Source organism: Dysidea avara, chromosome 8 (assembly GCF_963678975.1).
Source record: "Dysidea avara chromosome 8, odDysAvar1.4, whole genome shotgun sequence".
Lineage (NCBI taxonomy): Eukaryota > Metazoa > Porifera > Demospongiae > Dictyoceratida > Dysideidae > Dysidea > Dysidea avara.
The window spans coordinates 29,694,431-29,712,933 of NC_089279.1; the positions used below are offsets into that span (position 1 = coordinate 29,694,431).

General features: G+C 36.2%; 1 protein-coding gene across 1 annotated transcript in view; it reads left to right on the forward strand.

Moving 5' to 3' along the window:
* The window catches only part of LOC136264923 (uncharacterized), a 62,896-nt gene extending 48,781 nt beyond the window's left edge, over positions 1 to 14,115 (forward strand). Inside the window, exons 2-4 of the mRNA XM_066059689.1 lie at positions 13,586 to 13,648; positions 13,747 to 13,902; positions 13,969 to 14,115. Of these exons, the coding sequence (XP_065915761.1) occupies positions 13,586 to 13,648; positions 13,747 to 13,902; positions 13,969 to 14,115 (366 nt within the window). The remainder of the gene's footprint in view (positions 1 to 13,585; positions 13,649 to 13,746; positions 13,903 to 13,968) is intronic.
* The last annotated feature ends 4,388 nt before the right edge of the window (positions 14,116 to 18,503 follow it).

Consider the following 18,503-nt stretch of genomic DNA (forward strand, 5'->3'; position numbering starts at 1 on the left):
GATATAATTCAGTATATCTCCTAGATAAAAGAAGCTATGGGTGTGAAATTTCACAGCAAGAAGGCTTAATAGTTGCTTTATCAGAATATGTAGAAAAATTTATTTTAAAAAAAATCACTGAAATTTTCAATTGAGAATTCCCACAAATTTTGCATGTGCCCAGATGTATGGTTTTCCAAAATAGGGTCACATTTTTGGTTTTTACACATTCTGAGGTTGGTTTTATTGAGTCTTGCTAGCTAAGGACCTTCAGAAAACTTGTAATCTACTGGGTACTGATGAAAGCCGGAATGGAACGGAATCAATCGGGGTGTGCGCCAAATTAAAAATCGTTTAAAACAGATTTCCAACTGTCACACAATAACTAGAATTATTCTAGAATTAGTTTGTTTCTGTTAATAGGCATGCTAGTAATCGTTCACTCGAAAGTTCTATTAAATGCCCACCACGTGGCAAGGTGTGTAAATAAAATCCATCCAATCCTGATGTAGAAGTACTTATTACCATTCCAAAAGGTAAACTACTGTAGTATTTTCATGTTGTAGCGGTATTCAAGCCTTTTTGTACAAGTGTCACTGGTTTTCTGAAGCGACTATAATTCTACCATTATTGGCAGCGATTTACGAGAGTTAGCGAACTGCAGTATGTTATATTAACAGTGCTTACAAAAATAGGTTAACAGCTTAGCTAAATGATCGTTTTCAGCTTAGACAATTGCAGAGATGCCAACCTCTGAACAATTTTAGGAGTGAGACCTCAAACACTACCAGCAATGTGGACCAGACTCAAGTGCAGCTCCAGGATTTTTGGTAGTGAAGACCAAAAAAAAAAAAAGAAAGGTCGCTACATGCTCAAAGTACAAAAATAAGCACAGGTCTGTCCAATTTTAAGCACAGGGCTACTTATGAAGCAGATCAGGCGTGAGAAATGCGTCAGTGAAAACTAAGGTGAAAGAGTGAGAAACAGAGGGTTAGGCGTGAGAGCGTGAGATTACTAGCCAAAGAGTGAGACTCACGCCTAATGCGTGAGAGTTGGCATGTCTGCAATTGTACAATGCATTCTTGCAGTGGGCATTAAATAGAGCCGTCAAGCAAATGTTTTCTAGCATGTCTATAGCAGTAGTGAACTAATTCTAGCACAATTCTAGCTATTGTGTGAAAGTTGGAAACAGTGCCCCCTATTGGTTCTATTCCGTTCCGTTCCATTCCGGCTTTCATCAGTGCCCCAATCTGCCACTAAAATGATGAGTGTGAGGAGTGGAGTAAGCAAAAACTGACTTCTTATGTTCTACAGCATCTATACACTCCTTAATATTGTGTTTTGGAGATTGCATGTAATATATAGCAATAGCTAACCAAAATCACTGTACTATATTTGTGCTACTTATGATACACTGTATCCTTGAACTAACTAGCTCAGACTCCTGGGGCACAACCTATCCTTCCTATTGTAGATAAATTCATTCCTACATACAATATACAAACTCATTGCACAACTGTAGAGTTTTTTCTGCTGTCATGATTAGTTCTTACATGTGCTGGTTGGCGTATTATAATACATGACTAAATTTATTGGCATTGTACAAGCTTGCCACTATATCTTCAAGACGTTATCGTTGTTTAACCATAACTAGCACATTCCCTGTAGCATACTGATAAGGAGTATAGGTATATGTACTGTAGAAGAACACAATAAGTAGTGAAATCACTAGAAGTCAGTTTTTGCTTACTCCGCTCCTCACACTCATCATTATAGTAGCAGACTGCAAGTTTTCTGTAGGCCCTTAGCAAGACTCAATAAAACCAACCTCAGAATGTTTAAAAACCAAAAATATGTCAGTCCAGTAGTCCAGTCCAGTAGTCCAGTCCAGTAGTCCAGTCCAGTAGTCCAGTCCAGTAGTCCAGTCCAGTAGTCCAGTCCAGTAGTCCAGTCCAGTAGTCCAGTCCAGTGATTAGTTACACCCGAGAAGCAACATCAACAATTATCGGCCAATTTCGCTAACCTCAGTTTGTTGCAAGATATTAGAACATAATGTATCACCACATTGCAGAGCACCTGGATGAGCAATTTAGTTTTAGGGCAGGTCATTCGTGTGAGGCTCAGCTCATATCAGTTGTTGAAGACATACAATTGGCCATGGATAATATTTCCCAAGTAGATATGATTTTCATTGACTTTAGGAAAGCATCTGATACGGTTCCACATTGTAGACTCTTAAACAAGCTTTCTCACTATGGGATTCAAGGTACAATTTATGACTGGATAAAGATTTGGCTGACTCAACGAACACAGCGTGTTGTTGTGAATGGACATGATTCAAATTTTGTGCAAGTTCAGTCAGGTGTTCCCCAAGGAACTGTTCTTGGCCCATTGATGTTTTGCTCTACATTAATGACATCAAGTGTGGCATCTCATCCCATTATATTATATCGAACCATCAATAGTCAGCAAGATCAATTATTATTACAACATGACCTCAACCTTACAATAAAGTGGACTGAAACTTGGTTAATTGAATTAAACACTTCCAAGTGTGTGGTACTTACCTGTAGTAGACTAACATCTTCCTTTACTTTCAACTATATTATCAGAAATCACTTTTTGCAGCGAGTTACCCAACACCCTTATTTAAGAACTCTCTTTGACTCAAAAATATCATTTTCACCACATATCAATCAAGTTATCTCTAAAGCAACAAGGATGCTAAACTTTGTTAATCATAACGTTTACAGATGTTCTGCAGAAACTAAATCTTTAGCTTACACCAGTATAGTGAGACCACTGTTAGAATATGGATCAGCAGTATGGGATCCCTACTTACAGAAGAACATACAAAGTATAGAAATGGTAAAATGACGTGCTGCTCATTGGGTCAAGTCAGACTACCGATATAACAGCAGTGTTACATCTATGTTAGCAGATCTACGATGGCCATCACTTCAACACTGACAATATGTGACTAGATTAAAACTCTTCTACAACATTGTTTACTCCTCATCAGTATTAACAGTCCCAAATTACTTCACTAACACCACATATCCCACCCACCACCACCACCCTTTCCATTTTGAGATTCCGTTTGCTAAAACAGATCATTATAAATTCAGCTATTACCCCAAATCTATCCGCAACTGGAACAATTTACCCACTGACACTATTGAATCCCAATGTCTACAAGTATTTTTAGATAAATTATAACTGACTCTTATCTATGTGATTTGTAATGTTTTCCTTATCTGAACATATCAGTTTGTAACTGTGTTTTCAGTAATCGTAATCATAATCATAACAGGGTGCTGGTACAGCCTAGCTGGCAGGACAATAATGCTGTGCTCATTGTTTTGATGATGCATAAATAAGAGATGCATAAACTGTTTACATATGGGGTATGTGTGAGCTGGTATGTAGTTTATGATCTTAATTGCCCATTGTTACTATGATTCTATATGTATATTCATAATGCATGCAAGACTTAAAAGCTGCAGATAAGTATGTATACAGCTGGGGTTTCTGCCTTCTTGTGCCAAGCATCCATAATCTAGTTTTAATTAAACTTCTACATTATGTGTTGTTACGTGGTCTTGTTATCAGACTATGGAATTTTTTTCTTACCCAGTAGCTAATTTTTGACTATTCTTTAAGTACATCAATTGATTTGTAAATCTGAGCATGTACAAAATAGCAAGCAAAATAGTTTTGCCTATAAACCCAAAGAAGCTCACATAACGGAATCCCGTAATTATATTGTTACATTAGCGAGGTCAAATGGTTTTTGAAAGTAGAAAAAAATAGATTTTTAGACTATGGCATCTTCTAGAGCTTAAAATGCTGCAGTTTGATGTATGGGTTTGCCACAACATGTCCCCCAATTTTGAAAAATCAGTCTTAATGTACAACTAACAACTCACATACTTATGACCGAAATTAAGTATTCCAAGCAAATAATCAGCTTTACAATGGTCATAATTGTTAGTCAGTACCTTGAATTATTGTAAATTCTGAGTAATAATCTAACAGGTGCCAAACCGTCTTAACGGTAACACAGTGAATTGTGAATTTCTAGAGAATGTCTATGCTGCAGTTTGTTACTGCACGAAACTAAGGTGTTTAATTTGTATGTAAAATAGATCTTACTTTGTCATAACAGTTTAGTAAGGAAGTATCCAACAGTTGGTCACTTTCAGATCGTTCATCGTGCAATTGCTTCCTCTCAGTGTTTAATGGAGAAGTTTTTGCTATCACGTTTAAGGAAGTTGATGGGAAAAGCATTTTGGAAATGAGAGAATGTGCAAAGTCATTTGTGTCATCATTAGATTATCAGTTTATGTTTCCATCTACAGTATTATCAAGGCTGTTGCTACTTCAATTGTACCAGAACTATCAAATACTATAGTTGTCGGATATCATGATAATGAGACCAATAAGTGTTTTGTGAAGAAATTGAGTATTTACCAGTGGCCAATAGTATAATTATGTAGAAGTTTTGAAATAGCTAATATTTCAGTATGGTACATGTAGTTGTGTAGTAGTCAGCACACACTCAATAGCTAAACTGTATATGTATTTGTAGTAGATATTTGATAATGTACATTATATCACTACTGGACAATATATCCATGCTATTACCATGGAATTCCATGAAATACCCATGAAAGTTACAGTTGGTATTTTTCGAAATACCCATGAAATGCGCATGGAGCAAAATAATACAAAGCACCAATGAAAAACCCATGAACGAGTGAGTTTTCATGGGTTTGTATGTATGTACAACCCATGAAAAACCTGTGAAATCATACCAATGAAAATCCCGTGGAAAACCTGTATTTCATATAGGTTTTCCACAGGATTTTCATTGGTATGATTTCACTGGTTTTTCATGGGTTGTACATACATACAAACCCATGAAAACTCACTCGTTCATGGGTCATTCATGGGTACAATATTTTACCCCAGCATGTCATGGGTGTTTCACAGGATAATGGGAATTTCATGGTAATAGCATAGATTAATGTCCAGTAGTGTATATTTGCAGTGTTGGGAGTAACTGGTGCGTTACATAAGTAACGCATTACGTAATAATATTACTTTTGTGGTAACTAACAAAATACGCTATAAAAACAGGTAATATAACTCAGGTTACTTAGTGAGTTTACCAGTGGTGGCGTAGCCAGGAAATTTTTTTTACCGAGGCAAAGTATATACATTGATTTAGCTAATTGAGAGGGTCTAACTGATTCACAAATACTTTCATGTATCAGTGGGTGGTACAGCGTAATTTTGCAGGTTGACTACTTGGTTAGATGGAGGAAATTGTTTCAGAACACTCTGAGCTTTTACTACATGTCATAAGTAATGCTCCAGCTTAGTTAATGCTACAGACCCTGCTTCAATTATTAGTTGTACAGTGGAACCTCAGTTATCCGGATCCCACTTATCCGGATCCTCGGTTAACCGAACTACGGAAATGACTGCTCTATTAGAGTAGTGACTGCTCTATTAGGGTAGTTGAAAATGTTGATTTTTCTCTATGTTATTTTAAGGTTATTTATACACAGTTTCACAGATACGGACTTTTCAGACTTATGGACCACCCCTGGTCCCAAGGGATTCGGATAACTGAGGTTCCACTGTATGCTCAACACAAAATACTGACTTACTCCGGGGATATTGAATAGGTAAAGCCATCCCATGGACTGCAATGGAGGTCATGGTCATGCACACTATACTTTTTTATTGATCTGTTGTGATAGTTATAAGTCAGAGATTATCTCTTTCATGTGATGCTCAACTGCATGTGCTAAGCATGTCGAGCTAGGGAGACTGGGAGCATAACCACTTCTTAAAGTAACGTGTATCTGTAGATTCAAGTTTTTTGATTGTGTGATTGGTGATGGCATCCACACATAAGCGAAACCTCAATAATGAAATGATGTAATTCCTATAGACCCACAATTTGTACTCTCCATGAATTGGGAGAGAGTTTGTAGCAGATAATAATTCAGTTAAGAAGGAAAAAACCTTTCTATTTGCAACTGCCTTAGTTGCTGACAAGGACACATCCACAAGTTTCCCCAGAAATTTTGTCCCACCTTCTGATATTAATCTAGTTGTTCCTTTGGACAAAGGGATACCTTGAGATAGGTGTTTAGCAGCATCAAAAGAAATGAGACACATTTAGATGGCTTTAACATCAGGTCCAAGTCTGCTGCCCTTTTATCAATTTCTTGTAACACATAAGAATGGGTGTCAATATTAGCAGAGATCAGCGTTGCGTCATCTGCATATCCTTTCACAGAGTGATCCATTGAGTTAGCAACCTTGGGTAAAGGTTTCCAATTAGCTTTAACAGTGGCTGGCTTACTACTAAGGGGCACAAACTTCCTAGCCCTCCTACTGCAGGGCTTCCACTCCACTTGATGAAGGTCAATTTCCTCAAAGACTACAGAATCACTATCATCATAAATTACCTTGCAGCAACCATTCAAAAAATATTTGTCAACTTGTGCTCTATACCATCCAGGCTGCTCATTACCAACTTTAATATAAACAAATGAACCAACAGGAGGTAACCCATCAGAGTTAGGTACTGGCAATTGAACAGTGTAACCATATGGATAATTGAGAGATTCTGCCAATCGGAGCAGTGGGTTGAAAACCAATAGAAATATCATTGGAGAGAGAGTATCACCCTGAAACACTCCACATTGAAAAGGGAAAGGAGAAGTCTCCCAAGAATTGCTCAGAACGATAACTGATAGTTGTGAATAAAATGAGTGAATGTAATTCAATAAGAATGCTGGCACCGTAACTGCTCTTAACAAGTCAAAAATCAAAAGCATTCTTAAGGTCAATAAATGTTATCATCAAAGGTTTCCCATTAGATAAGGCATCTTGCATGATAGCTGACAAAGTGTAAATATGTTCAAATACATCGGGCATACCGGAAATAAATCCTTTCTGTGTGCTAGCATCCAGCACATCATTGTGTCTGAGATATGTCTCAATACGCCGACTAATAATTTTGTGAAACAATTTGCCTACCACTGAGGTGAGGGCAATAGGACGGAAATTTGAAGGGTCGTGTCTGCCACCTGATTTATAAAGAAGTTTAATATGAGCCTGACCCTCGGCCTGACCCCAACTTCTGGGGGCAGTTCCAGCTTCAAGGATCTTATTAAATAGTGTGGCTAGAAAATGATGAGTGCATGGCAGATGAAACAAGTGATAATAAGTAATCCTGTCTGGACCAGGAGCTAATTTCATAGAACAGTTACTTACGAAGTGATGACTTTATCAATGAATGGGTAATCTTCTCAACATTGAACAATGAGGTATCACAGTCAGGAATAGTATCACTAACCCAAGCAGGGAGGTTCAAGTGTGTAGCAGCGTTGAAACCGGGTCACTACTGCTGACCCGGATGACCCACTGACCCGGACAGCAATCCAGGTCAGATCCGGACAGCAATCCGGATCAGACCTGGATTAATTAAAACCGAGGCGTGCGATAAGAGCTATGTTTCGGCTAGTCTCGAGCGAGCGAACGAGACTACGTTTTGAGCGTTCGATTCGTGTTGAGTAAATATTGCAACTTCAGCCTAGCTGTAGGTTGAAGACCAAAAAATGCACTTGTCAATTTCATGCCCCACCCCCCCACCCCCGGGTGTACCCACACCCCAGGTGGGGATTTGACATTGCTTCTTGTCCCCACCCCTGGGGCAATTGACAGTTGTCCAATTCACTGACCAATTTTCGGTAGTTGCATCCTTAAACAATAAAATCGCACTTGCTATAATTTTACTAGCTACAGGGCAGGTTTATTACTAGTCACATGTATGAAATATGCACTTAGTCATCCTTGAGGTGTTGTCAAATCCCCTACTATGGGGGTGGGGACATAGTGGGGATTTGACAGCCGATTTTGCCCCAGTAGTGGGGAATTTGACACCACGATTTGTCAAATCCCCTGTATTCCCCACCCTCCCCGGGGGTGGGGGGGGTGGGGCATGAAATTGACAAGTGCATAGGTTGAAGACCAAAAAAAAAAAAGTCATCACCTACTGACAATAGCTATCCCTCTCCCTCACCATAGATACCCTCAGTTTCGTGCTACATACTGCACTTACTAATAAATGGGCGTGGCTGATCGTATGTTGGTAACGCGATAAGTGGGCGTGTCTCACGAAAGAGCTACGCGATAGCGTTTATAACTTTCCACGTCGTCAAACGAACAACTTTATTTCTCACGTGATCCAATCCGGGTCATACCCGGATAATTTGTAAACCGGGTCGGACCCGGATGATTCGACCCGGTTTCAACGCTGGTGTGTAGTACACTTTGAGTAGAAAAGCCGTGGTGTCAAAACTCAGGCCTGCTCAGCCTGTTGTTGAGCATTTTTACCGAGGCAGCTGCCTCGATGGTAGCTACGTCACTGCTTTACTTACTAATGTAACGCTTTAGCTACCTAAGTAATATAGTTACTGTAACGAATCTAATATTACGTAATATTATTACTACAAGTAACGAAGTTACTAATCTCGCTAGTAATCCACTGTGTAACGCCTAGCCACAACGAAGTAATGAAACCTACTGAATGAAGCTTATTCACCAGCTTCTTACTTATAACCAAGATTTGCACATTGCCCAACAACGCAATCATGTCACGTGATAGGGTGGTAGTTTCACATGTGACAGCTTAAGGCTGTGGACACAAATTAATATAATATGTAATATTATTATAGTTACTAGTAATATATTATTATAGTTACTTTCTTTTTGGGGTAATATGTAACCGTAACTAAATAGTTCTGTTGAAAGTAATGTGTAATATGTAACCAGTTACTTATAAAAAGTAACTGTCCCAACACTGTATTATATTTGTATGGTTGCTGTACAAAGCAATAAGTTGTTTCTGTGTGGTAATTACCTGATTCTGGGAACTTGAAAACTAACTAGTCACTAGGTATGATAACATCTATAACATAATACAGATGTAGTCTAAACACCAGGCACCCATGTAGCTATATACCTTGCTATAATCAGCACTGAATTGATTAACCTTTAAAGATTAAAATACTATGTATTTGGTTAAAATATCGCACAAAACTCAAGATCAGTAATTATTTATTTCTTAATTCATCAATTACTGCATAATGTACAATTTTTGAGGTGCATAATTTTTGCAGATCAAGAAATTTCTGTATTTTCACTGTTTTATTTTCAAGGATCACTCATTTTTCACTAAGGTTACCTACTAGAAAGCATAGCCGGAGCTAACCATTAATTTTCAAGGATGAGATTTTTGCAGAAAGTCAAGCAACCCATGAAAATTACGTCCCTTTAAAATTTGTACGTATATGGTAAATCAATTAAAGGGGTCAGTGGAAAAATAAAATTCTATTGTTAAATTTTATAAAAATATTATTAACATGCCTAATCAAGCAACCTTGTTTTTACAAAAAGATAATAAAGGCTCAAAATGTGGGTTACCCAACTTACCCCCTTTTTTCACTGTCAACCCCTTCAATTACCGCATGATTTGTTAATTATCACTGTTTTTGTTAATTAAGGAAGCTTTACTAGAGCAAACCAAGTGGCAGTGGATTCCAACTTTGAGATGGGGATGCTGTCTCTGCTCAGTTATTATCCACTATCTATGTCATCATTTCATGAGTCCAATAATTTTATATATTGTACTTTGGGACCTTTTAATTAGTGATCGATGTGGCTTAATTTCTAGTATTTTACTGATATCCTTGTGATTAAGTTTAACTTTATACCACATAAGCAAAAAGTTATTTCTAATTCTATTTAAATTGTGTACATTAATAAATGCAGTAAGGAAAAGCAACTACCCTATTGTATTGTTAACTTCATATTATGTTTATTGAGGAGTCACCTTAACTTTGCAGAAATGTTGTTAGGTTATAGCTGTAAACAAGGGAATATACCTAAAGAAAGAAACAGTCTCCCTGTTTTCCCTTACAGAGGAGGAGTGTCCCTGCTGCAGCCCCTAACTTGTGCATTTTGTATGGGGAATTCCTAAAAGGTATTGGCGCATGGTTTCAATTCCCCTACAGCTAGGGAAAATCCTCCAGTGCTGTTTAATGCCTGAAACAGTTTACACCCTGTATTTCATCAGAAACCTCGAGCTCAAGACAGTAGCACAAATATATATGTATGATGTACTGTTACAGTAAGTGTTTACCAGTGTACTGCCAAGCATGTACAATCTAGTATTATTTCAAAATTATTAAGGGGGCATGCTACTAATTCCTATGGCTTCACATACAAAATCCCAGGTTTTCATTGATCTGTGCTTGCTTTCCATCCCCTTTTGCATCAGATGTGTTTGTGGTAATTAAAAGTCACCATCTCCAGTTAGAAGTACTGACTTTAAGGCTCAGTTTAGTATTTTAGACCTAAAGAATGGAAATTCTACAAATTTTGGATCTAGTTTCACAGTTTTCGTTCTATGCTTCCTAAACTCTGTCATCTGCTACCTAAGTATGTTTGTAACATAAGTATGAAAGTAATTTTTTGAAGTACTTTATCAGATGAGCTATTGAACTCTCTAAATTTTCTATGAAAAACAGTAATCTCCTCTTTTGAAGCCATAGTAGTCATTCCTAAAAATCTGTTTCCATACTTTTAAAGATAATGTTATTACAAGCCACTGCATGAATTTTGGGGAGTTTCACAATTAGCTGAATCGATTTTAGTGCTAAAATTAGTGTATTGTAACCACACCATAATTTATACATACTTCAGAGGATTTCACTCAGATTTGCACTAAACAGAAGTTCAATGTCTCAACTACAACATGTTTTATTCATCAGGTGGAGAACAGTATCTATGTTGGTTTTACATGTACAGCTTCATTATAATCAGTGTTGGGAGTAACGCGCTACTTATGTAACGCGTTACGTAATATTATTACTTTTGTGGTAACAAAGTAATATAACGAAATACGCTATAAAAACAGGTAATATAACGCAAGCTACTTTACTTACAAATGTAACGCGTTACCTAAGTAATATAGTTACTGTAACGAATCTAATATTACGTAATATTATTACTACAAGTAGGCATTCCAACCCAATTTTTAAATTTGGAAAAATGGACTTTTTATATGCTCAATAGATAGAGTATTGATTGCCGATCTCAGAAATATATAGTTTGTTGGGTTGGAATTAGCTACTTTGGCATGCACAGTGCTTAAAAACTGAAAAAAGGTATATTTTTTCTCCAGGGCTCCCCATACATTTTACAGGGGAAAATGGCACAATTGAATCAGGAAGCCATCTAGCAATCTGGACTATCTTGAAACTGCAGTTGCTTCTAGCTGCAAGTTTGTACATGTAATGAGAGTAACTTCAGGTCTTATTGGATCTCAGCAATCTTTGTATGCTTTGTGGTGAGCAAATATGTTTCACCTATTGCACACTTCTCAATACAATGGTGTATATACCCATAGGCAAGTGGCTATCTCAAGTAAGTAAAAACATCAAGTTAACTTATAAAGGTAAACAACTAAAGTGGAGGTGCCACAATGATGCAACAATACTTAAGGTGGAGTTGTGGTTTCAATTATGGCATTGTTATGCCGACTTTGAAGTGGTTTATACTTTTGAGCTGATGACACAGCCATCAGAAAATTGCTCTGGAGCTGAAAATCGCTAACCCGAGTAAAGTAACTACGCACTTTAAAGTAAGCACCAGTGACTAGCTTCCACCCGACAGTACGTTTTTTACAGTTTTAAAGTATTCTACATACATTACAATGCTTGAAAAGATTACAAAACAACACAAAACTTACTTATATGTAACGCGCACGATAAAACTAAGATTTTCGTGATGATCAGCGTGTGGACAAACCCCACAGTGATTTTCATCCTCATTGGAGCTCAGACGATGGAGCAATCCCAAGTTAAACACGAGTTGTCATTTTGTGCCAGGGTTCTATTGGGGAATATACGGAGAATTTTTTTATTAAAAAATCTCGGATACTGGAATGCCTACTACAAGTAACGAAGTTACTAATCTCGTTAGTTATCCTCTGAGTAATGCCTAGCCACAGCGAAGTAACGAGGCCTACTGAATGAAGCTTATTCATCAGCTTCTTACTTATAACCAAAATTTGCATATTGTCCAACAGCGCAATCATGTCACGTGATAAGGTGGTAGTTTCACACGTGACAGCTTAAGGCTGTGGACACAAAGTAATATAATATGTAATATTATTACAGTTACTTTATTTTATGGGTAATATGTAACTGTAACTAAATAGTTCAGTTGCAAGTAATATGTAATATGTAACTAGTTACTTTTACAAAGTAACTTGCCCAACACTGATTATAATGCACATAATTTTATTCACAGAAGCCATGGGACATAGTTGCTTGCCCCCTTAAAGTTCCTATACTAGTATCAGAATGATGTGATAAAATTGTTGGTGATTTAATACTAGATTTGAGGGTAACTTGATACTAACCACAAATTATACAAATCAACCAATTGTTACAACTCAACTACTGTATACTGACAAGATCAACATAACCATAATTATTATGGTGTAAAGATGATTTTGTATATCAGTTTAGCAGAAGTGCAGTTTAACACATTCACCTGTGAAATGGCTTCCTCCAGATTACAGATCTATCTAGCTAGTTCAACAAAATTAACAACTAATATATGGATGATCGTAGCAATTATTATATCTCACTACATGCATGTTATAATAAGTAGCTGCACTGATGAAAATTAAAATCATATAAATTGTATGATAGTTACAGTGAAATGTCACTACAATTATGCCTCCTATACTCTAGTGGCCACCTCTAGTAGACACTGAACATCAAACTACCCAACCTTATTAGTGAAAGGATCTCATATAAATGTTTCTGTGTCTGGTATATCTTAAGTAACTAGTATTTCTCTGTTGTTGTTATTGTTGATGGAAATATTCTTGCAGGAGTCCTGACTTACGTTGAAATTGATCATCAGTGGATAATTCTTGGCAGAGGATGTGGATACTAAAATGGTGGAATTAATAATTTTAAAATACACTGATGTTTATAGAAAAAATCCCCTTCTTGTAACAGGACTGGAATACAACCAGTCATGTTTCTCACATTATTCAAAGACGAGATCCCAAATTTCAACATAGTTCTGATCATGTTGCAAAATGTACTGTTGAAAGAGTATAAAAGAGCTGCAGATATCTGAACATATCAGTTCAGAGCAAATTAGTGTCAAGAATATCTAACTAAAAGGATCTATTATTAATTTCTATTATCAATTTGGAGAAGAGACCTGAAAATGATTAGGATTGTTCTTGTAGTTGCTGTAGCTTTGGTGTTTGTGATGAAGGGTCAAGCAGTTCCTGTTAGCAGTGATTCAACTGGACAGAAAACAACAATCTGTACCTCTGACATCAGTGGACTACGTGACAATGCAGAAGTGCAGGTTTACAAAATACTGCAACAAATTATAAGTCAAAGTACGTAGGTACACACACATCTACATACAAACACTAGTTATAGTTTAAGTACAGTAGTATCATTGTGTTTGTATTGTATTATAGAATGAAGCATATGACTTGCTTCACCAAATCTGCTACAAACGCTACAACACAATGTGTGAAGTTGTAAGTTGAAAATCTCTTGTACATACATAATACCTGCACAGACACAGACACAGACACAGACACACACAATGTTAGTTACTATTCTCTTACACTTGTAGGATATCAATACCATCAGGGATGACATCACATCACTAACACAACTACTCCCTGTTATTCAATGTCTTGTTAACAATGAGACTGATGAATATTTCATTACTAAATACAATGAAATTGTTGAGTTTATGGAGAGTAGTATTACAGCCCTTAACAACCTGGTAAGTTCAACACAGAGATACACTAATACTTGGTTGCACTTCATCACACTTCTCCACATACTGTAGATTGCAGCATTGGACAGTAAGGATACTGTACCAGTTACAACAGGAAATCAACGATATGAAAATCTTGATAAATTTGTGAAGCTGAGTATGCTCAAGTTGCAAGTGGAATTGACCTTCAGAGATCTTAAACACCTTCCAATCAACTAACAGTCTTGTAGAATATAACTGGCAGCTTAGTAATACATAGGACAAGTTGATTATGACATAATTTTTTCTGTGTTACTTATATCACAAAGCAGTTTATTTTAATTGATACTTGTTTGAGAATAGGGCTACATAGGTTGAATATTGTGGAGATAGTATCACTGTTGTATGGTATTGCCTATTTGCTTTACTAGTTGACAGTTACAATTGACATGTATGCATGACTATGTATGTAATGACTATGTATGTAAACACAACATACTTTTAAAAATGTCTTTTGTGGAGGACAGTATCTTTTGCAAGTATGATTGATGCTGTGAATTTTTGTCATGGCTATCATCCTGTTAAGGACAAAATTAATCATATACAGTGTACCAGTCTGTTTAAACATAGTTATACAAGAGGTCTACGTATATTATGCAATCTATGCATATATACGTACAAACAGAAAATGATGCCAAATCAACTAGCTGATATGAAATAAATGAATTTCAAGGTTAACCTACTGGTATTAGTTGCTGTCTCTTATCTTGTGTCCTCATACTTTAAAATAATATTTTAGGTACTGTAAAGACAGTATACAAGGTAGCTACAGCAGGAGTCCCAATTAGGCTTCAAAGAAAGTTATATAATAGGAATATATCTCTAAATAGCAATTAGGATTAAGATTAAATAATAGTTAAATAATAGTATAAGCTAAATCTGCAGCTATAGAGGTAAAGTCATAAATTCAGAACTATGAATGTAACATAATGCCTCCTGAGATCACTTAATATGATGCTAGTTGGTAACTTGCCTGCACAACTATCAATATCAGTAACTGCACATGCACAGATGATTCTTGCACACTATAGTACCAATATCCTTTAGTGGTTTTCCCTTGTGAATGACAAAAGAGAAGGGGCTGAACAGTGAGGACACTCCTCTCATGGCAGGGAAAAACCAGACCAGCTTTAGGGGATTCCCTTTGGATACAACTTACCTTCATAATTAAATGACAGATCAGATACAATCATTTTTAAAGTCTGAACTGTCCCCAAGTGATCGACACAGTATGGATAACAGTTCTTCCTTTAAAGGGAAATCTATGAACTGTATATGCTGACATTTAAACAAATTGAGCAATGATAGATAACCCATCCCTGTGTGTATGTAATGCATTGCAGAGAGACCATTGCGGGTAATATATTGCATTGTGATCTTGTATTACACATTGAGACCTATAATACAAGCTATAATAGTACAGTAATAACAAGGCCAACAATACACGTATAGTGTAGAAAGGTATGTGATACTCATTATACATGCAATTTGATTTGAGACAAAGTTAATTATTAGCAGTTTAGTAATATATAGCAGGGGCGGATCCAGGAGCTAGCATGGGGAGGGGCACAAGTTGTGGGTGGCTGGGGAGAGCACGTATAGTTGCTGTAATTTTTAAGTAGTAATAATCACTCTTCAGCAGGTTGATTTTTCTCATTATGGCCTTTGCAGATAGTTATGAAGTCTTAAAAGCTATTTAAAAGGCTATGAAAGTCTTAAACACCAGCAACACGATAATTAATTTTAGAGGCGCTTAGCACACACGAACGTGCTGGGATAGTTTGACAGTCGTTTTAACTTTGATTTCAGATGCATTTGTAATACTGGTGGTAATATGCAGTTTTCATGAGATATTTTGGTCTGACAAAGTGTATAGTATTTCTATCAAAAGAAGTATGGCTCTTCCACCAAGGTTGTAGGGAGGAAAGTGGAAGGGGGGAATTTGCCCCAAATGCCCCATCCTGGATCTGCCATTGTATAGGACAAGTAAATTTAGTACATATAAATATTATTTTGTGTACAGTTTTCCCACTATTTTGGTCCCACAAATTCACCAATCCACTCACACCACTTTTTATTTTAATTTACACTTGTATATGGAATGAGGGCTTTATAGGATAAAATATGAACATTTCAGAATGATAGGTTACATAGCCTAAATATTTTGAGGGAGAAATTTTTTGCTAATTTCAAGGTTTTTGGGGGTTAACAATGGAAATAAAATTTAATATTTAGACCTCCATCATATCTAATACATTTTGCAAATCAGTGAAAATTTTAAATTAGACAACTGCAAAAATTTTTGTCCCTCAAAATATATTTAGGCTATACAGTACCTTAACTACACAAATCCAAAAACGGTAGGACAGAATTTACTGCAGCTACTGTGAAGATCTTCCTGCTAAGGACAAATCATGAAATCGCCACGTAGCAAACAAGCATGCAGTGCTAGTTGTAAAGTCTTAAAAGATAAACAAAACTACAAGAAATTGGTAAATAATTTATCATCCTAATTCCTAATTATTAAATGTAAATCATTGAAACTATAGAAAATTTTCCCTCACTTACTATTAGGCCAAGAAAAGTTAATTGTATGTTTCTGGTTTCTTTCCTGGTCATTTTTTTTGCTGAACAAATTGCACAATCACCATGCAATAATTTGTAATATTTTATCTCCATTGAAAGGTTTTCATGCCTTGTAAACACTCAACACTCTTTCCTTATGAAGATGCACTAACTTTATACATTAACTTTGTTTTTCCCTAAGATTCCATGTACTGCTATGTCAAATGTAGTGTACCATGTTCAAAAGTTGCAACAAAAAAAAGGAAAAAAAGCCTGGTCACCTGGTCAGTTTTGGGGAATTGGTAGGACCAGAAACATATAATTAACTTTACATGGCCTTATGCTTTAGAGGTATATTCTTTCACAGAATATACAAATGACAAATTGCAGCTCTCCTATTAATTAATAAACTGCATGTAATATACGAAGTAAGCAATGACAGATGTTACCCATTTCTTATTAGAACTGTATAATATGTATGTATTGCAGAATATTATAGAGACCATTGTGGGTAGGAGCACTGCCTACATGTTTATAGACTAGTCAGGGATATGTAATACTCACTAACAATGAGTTTTCTATTGGGATGAGTTAATGTTTGACGTAATGTTACTTCTCTGCAGCTTTAGCTTATGCTTTACATACCACATGTACAACTGCTTTACACATATGGCAATGGACTAACACTGATTATAGACCATATGTATGTACTACTGAACAATACTACAACCACATCCCAATATTATTCTTCCGGCATAATCAAAACAATGAGTAGTACATCAACAAGACGCCATCTTCATGAAGAGTACATAGGCTCCAAACATGAAGACCTACATGGTCTTATACCGTACTTATGGAATGCCAATGTGGACAAAAATCCATCAGTTCACCAGTGCTTTATTTTCACTTCTTCTTTTGATGCACTAGCTATATTACTAAGGGAATTACTTTGATGCGATATATAGAGCTGCTTGAAGTACCTCATCTTTTACTGTGGTCTTATTGTAGAGTTTGTAGGGCACATGATCTATACAGAAAATATTCAATATTTCATCCCGTAAATCTAATTGTTCAAGAGTTTGTTATCAGCCAACTTTGTTTTGATTATACGAACATCATTATTAACACAAAAATGATGCAGCACGAGTGACGGAAGTACATTTAGTAGAATTACTGTATGCTGCTCAGTATGCGTAATCTGGCAATAGTCCAAAAATTATTAAAGTTTCTATACTAGTATCAGAATGATGTGATAAAATTGTTGGTGATTTTAATACTGGATAACTAGCTTGATACTAACCACAAGCCACAAATCAATCAATATGTTGTTCCTCACAACTCAACTATACTGACAAGATTAACATAACCATATAGTTTAATACACTATAGTACAAAAATGATTATATACGTACACTGTTAAAAATAAAGTGCTATGATAGCACCTAAAAGTGCGACAGCTCCAGTCAAAAAATAGCACCTCTAGGTACTACTATAATTATATCACTTCATTTTAAACAGTGTACGAGTTTATTAGAAGTCTGGTTTAACACATTCACCTGTGAAATGGCTCTCTCCAGATTACAGAACTCTCTAGCTATTTCATAAAGTTAGCATGAAAATGTATAGGAATTAACAACTCATATGCATGATTGTAGCATTATTCCACTGCTTTATGCATGTTATAACTTATTTTGTTCAGCCAAGTAGCTAGCTACACTGATGAAAATTAAAATCATTATTTTACAGTGAATAAATGTCACTGTTAGGTATTCTGCACCTCTAGTAGATCCTGAGCATTAAACCTTATTACGTAGTAATTAAAAGTTTTCTTATCTAAGGGCTAATAAAAGTTGCTAGGTCTGATATGTATGAAGTAGTATTTCTCTGTTATTGTTGATGGAAATATTACTTAACCCTAACTTAAGTTGGAAATAGTAATTCATGGAATTGTATTTACAAATTTATTTTTCCCAGGAGAATTGGTTATTTAGCAACAGAGCTAG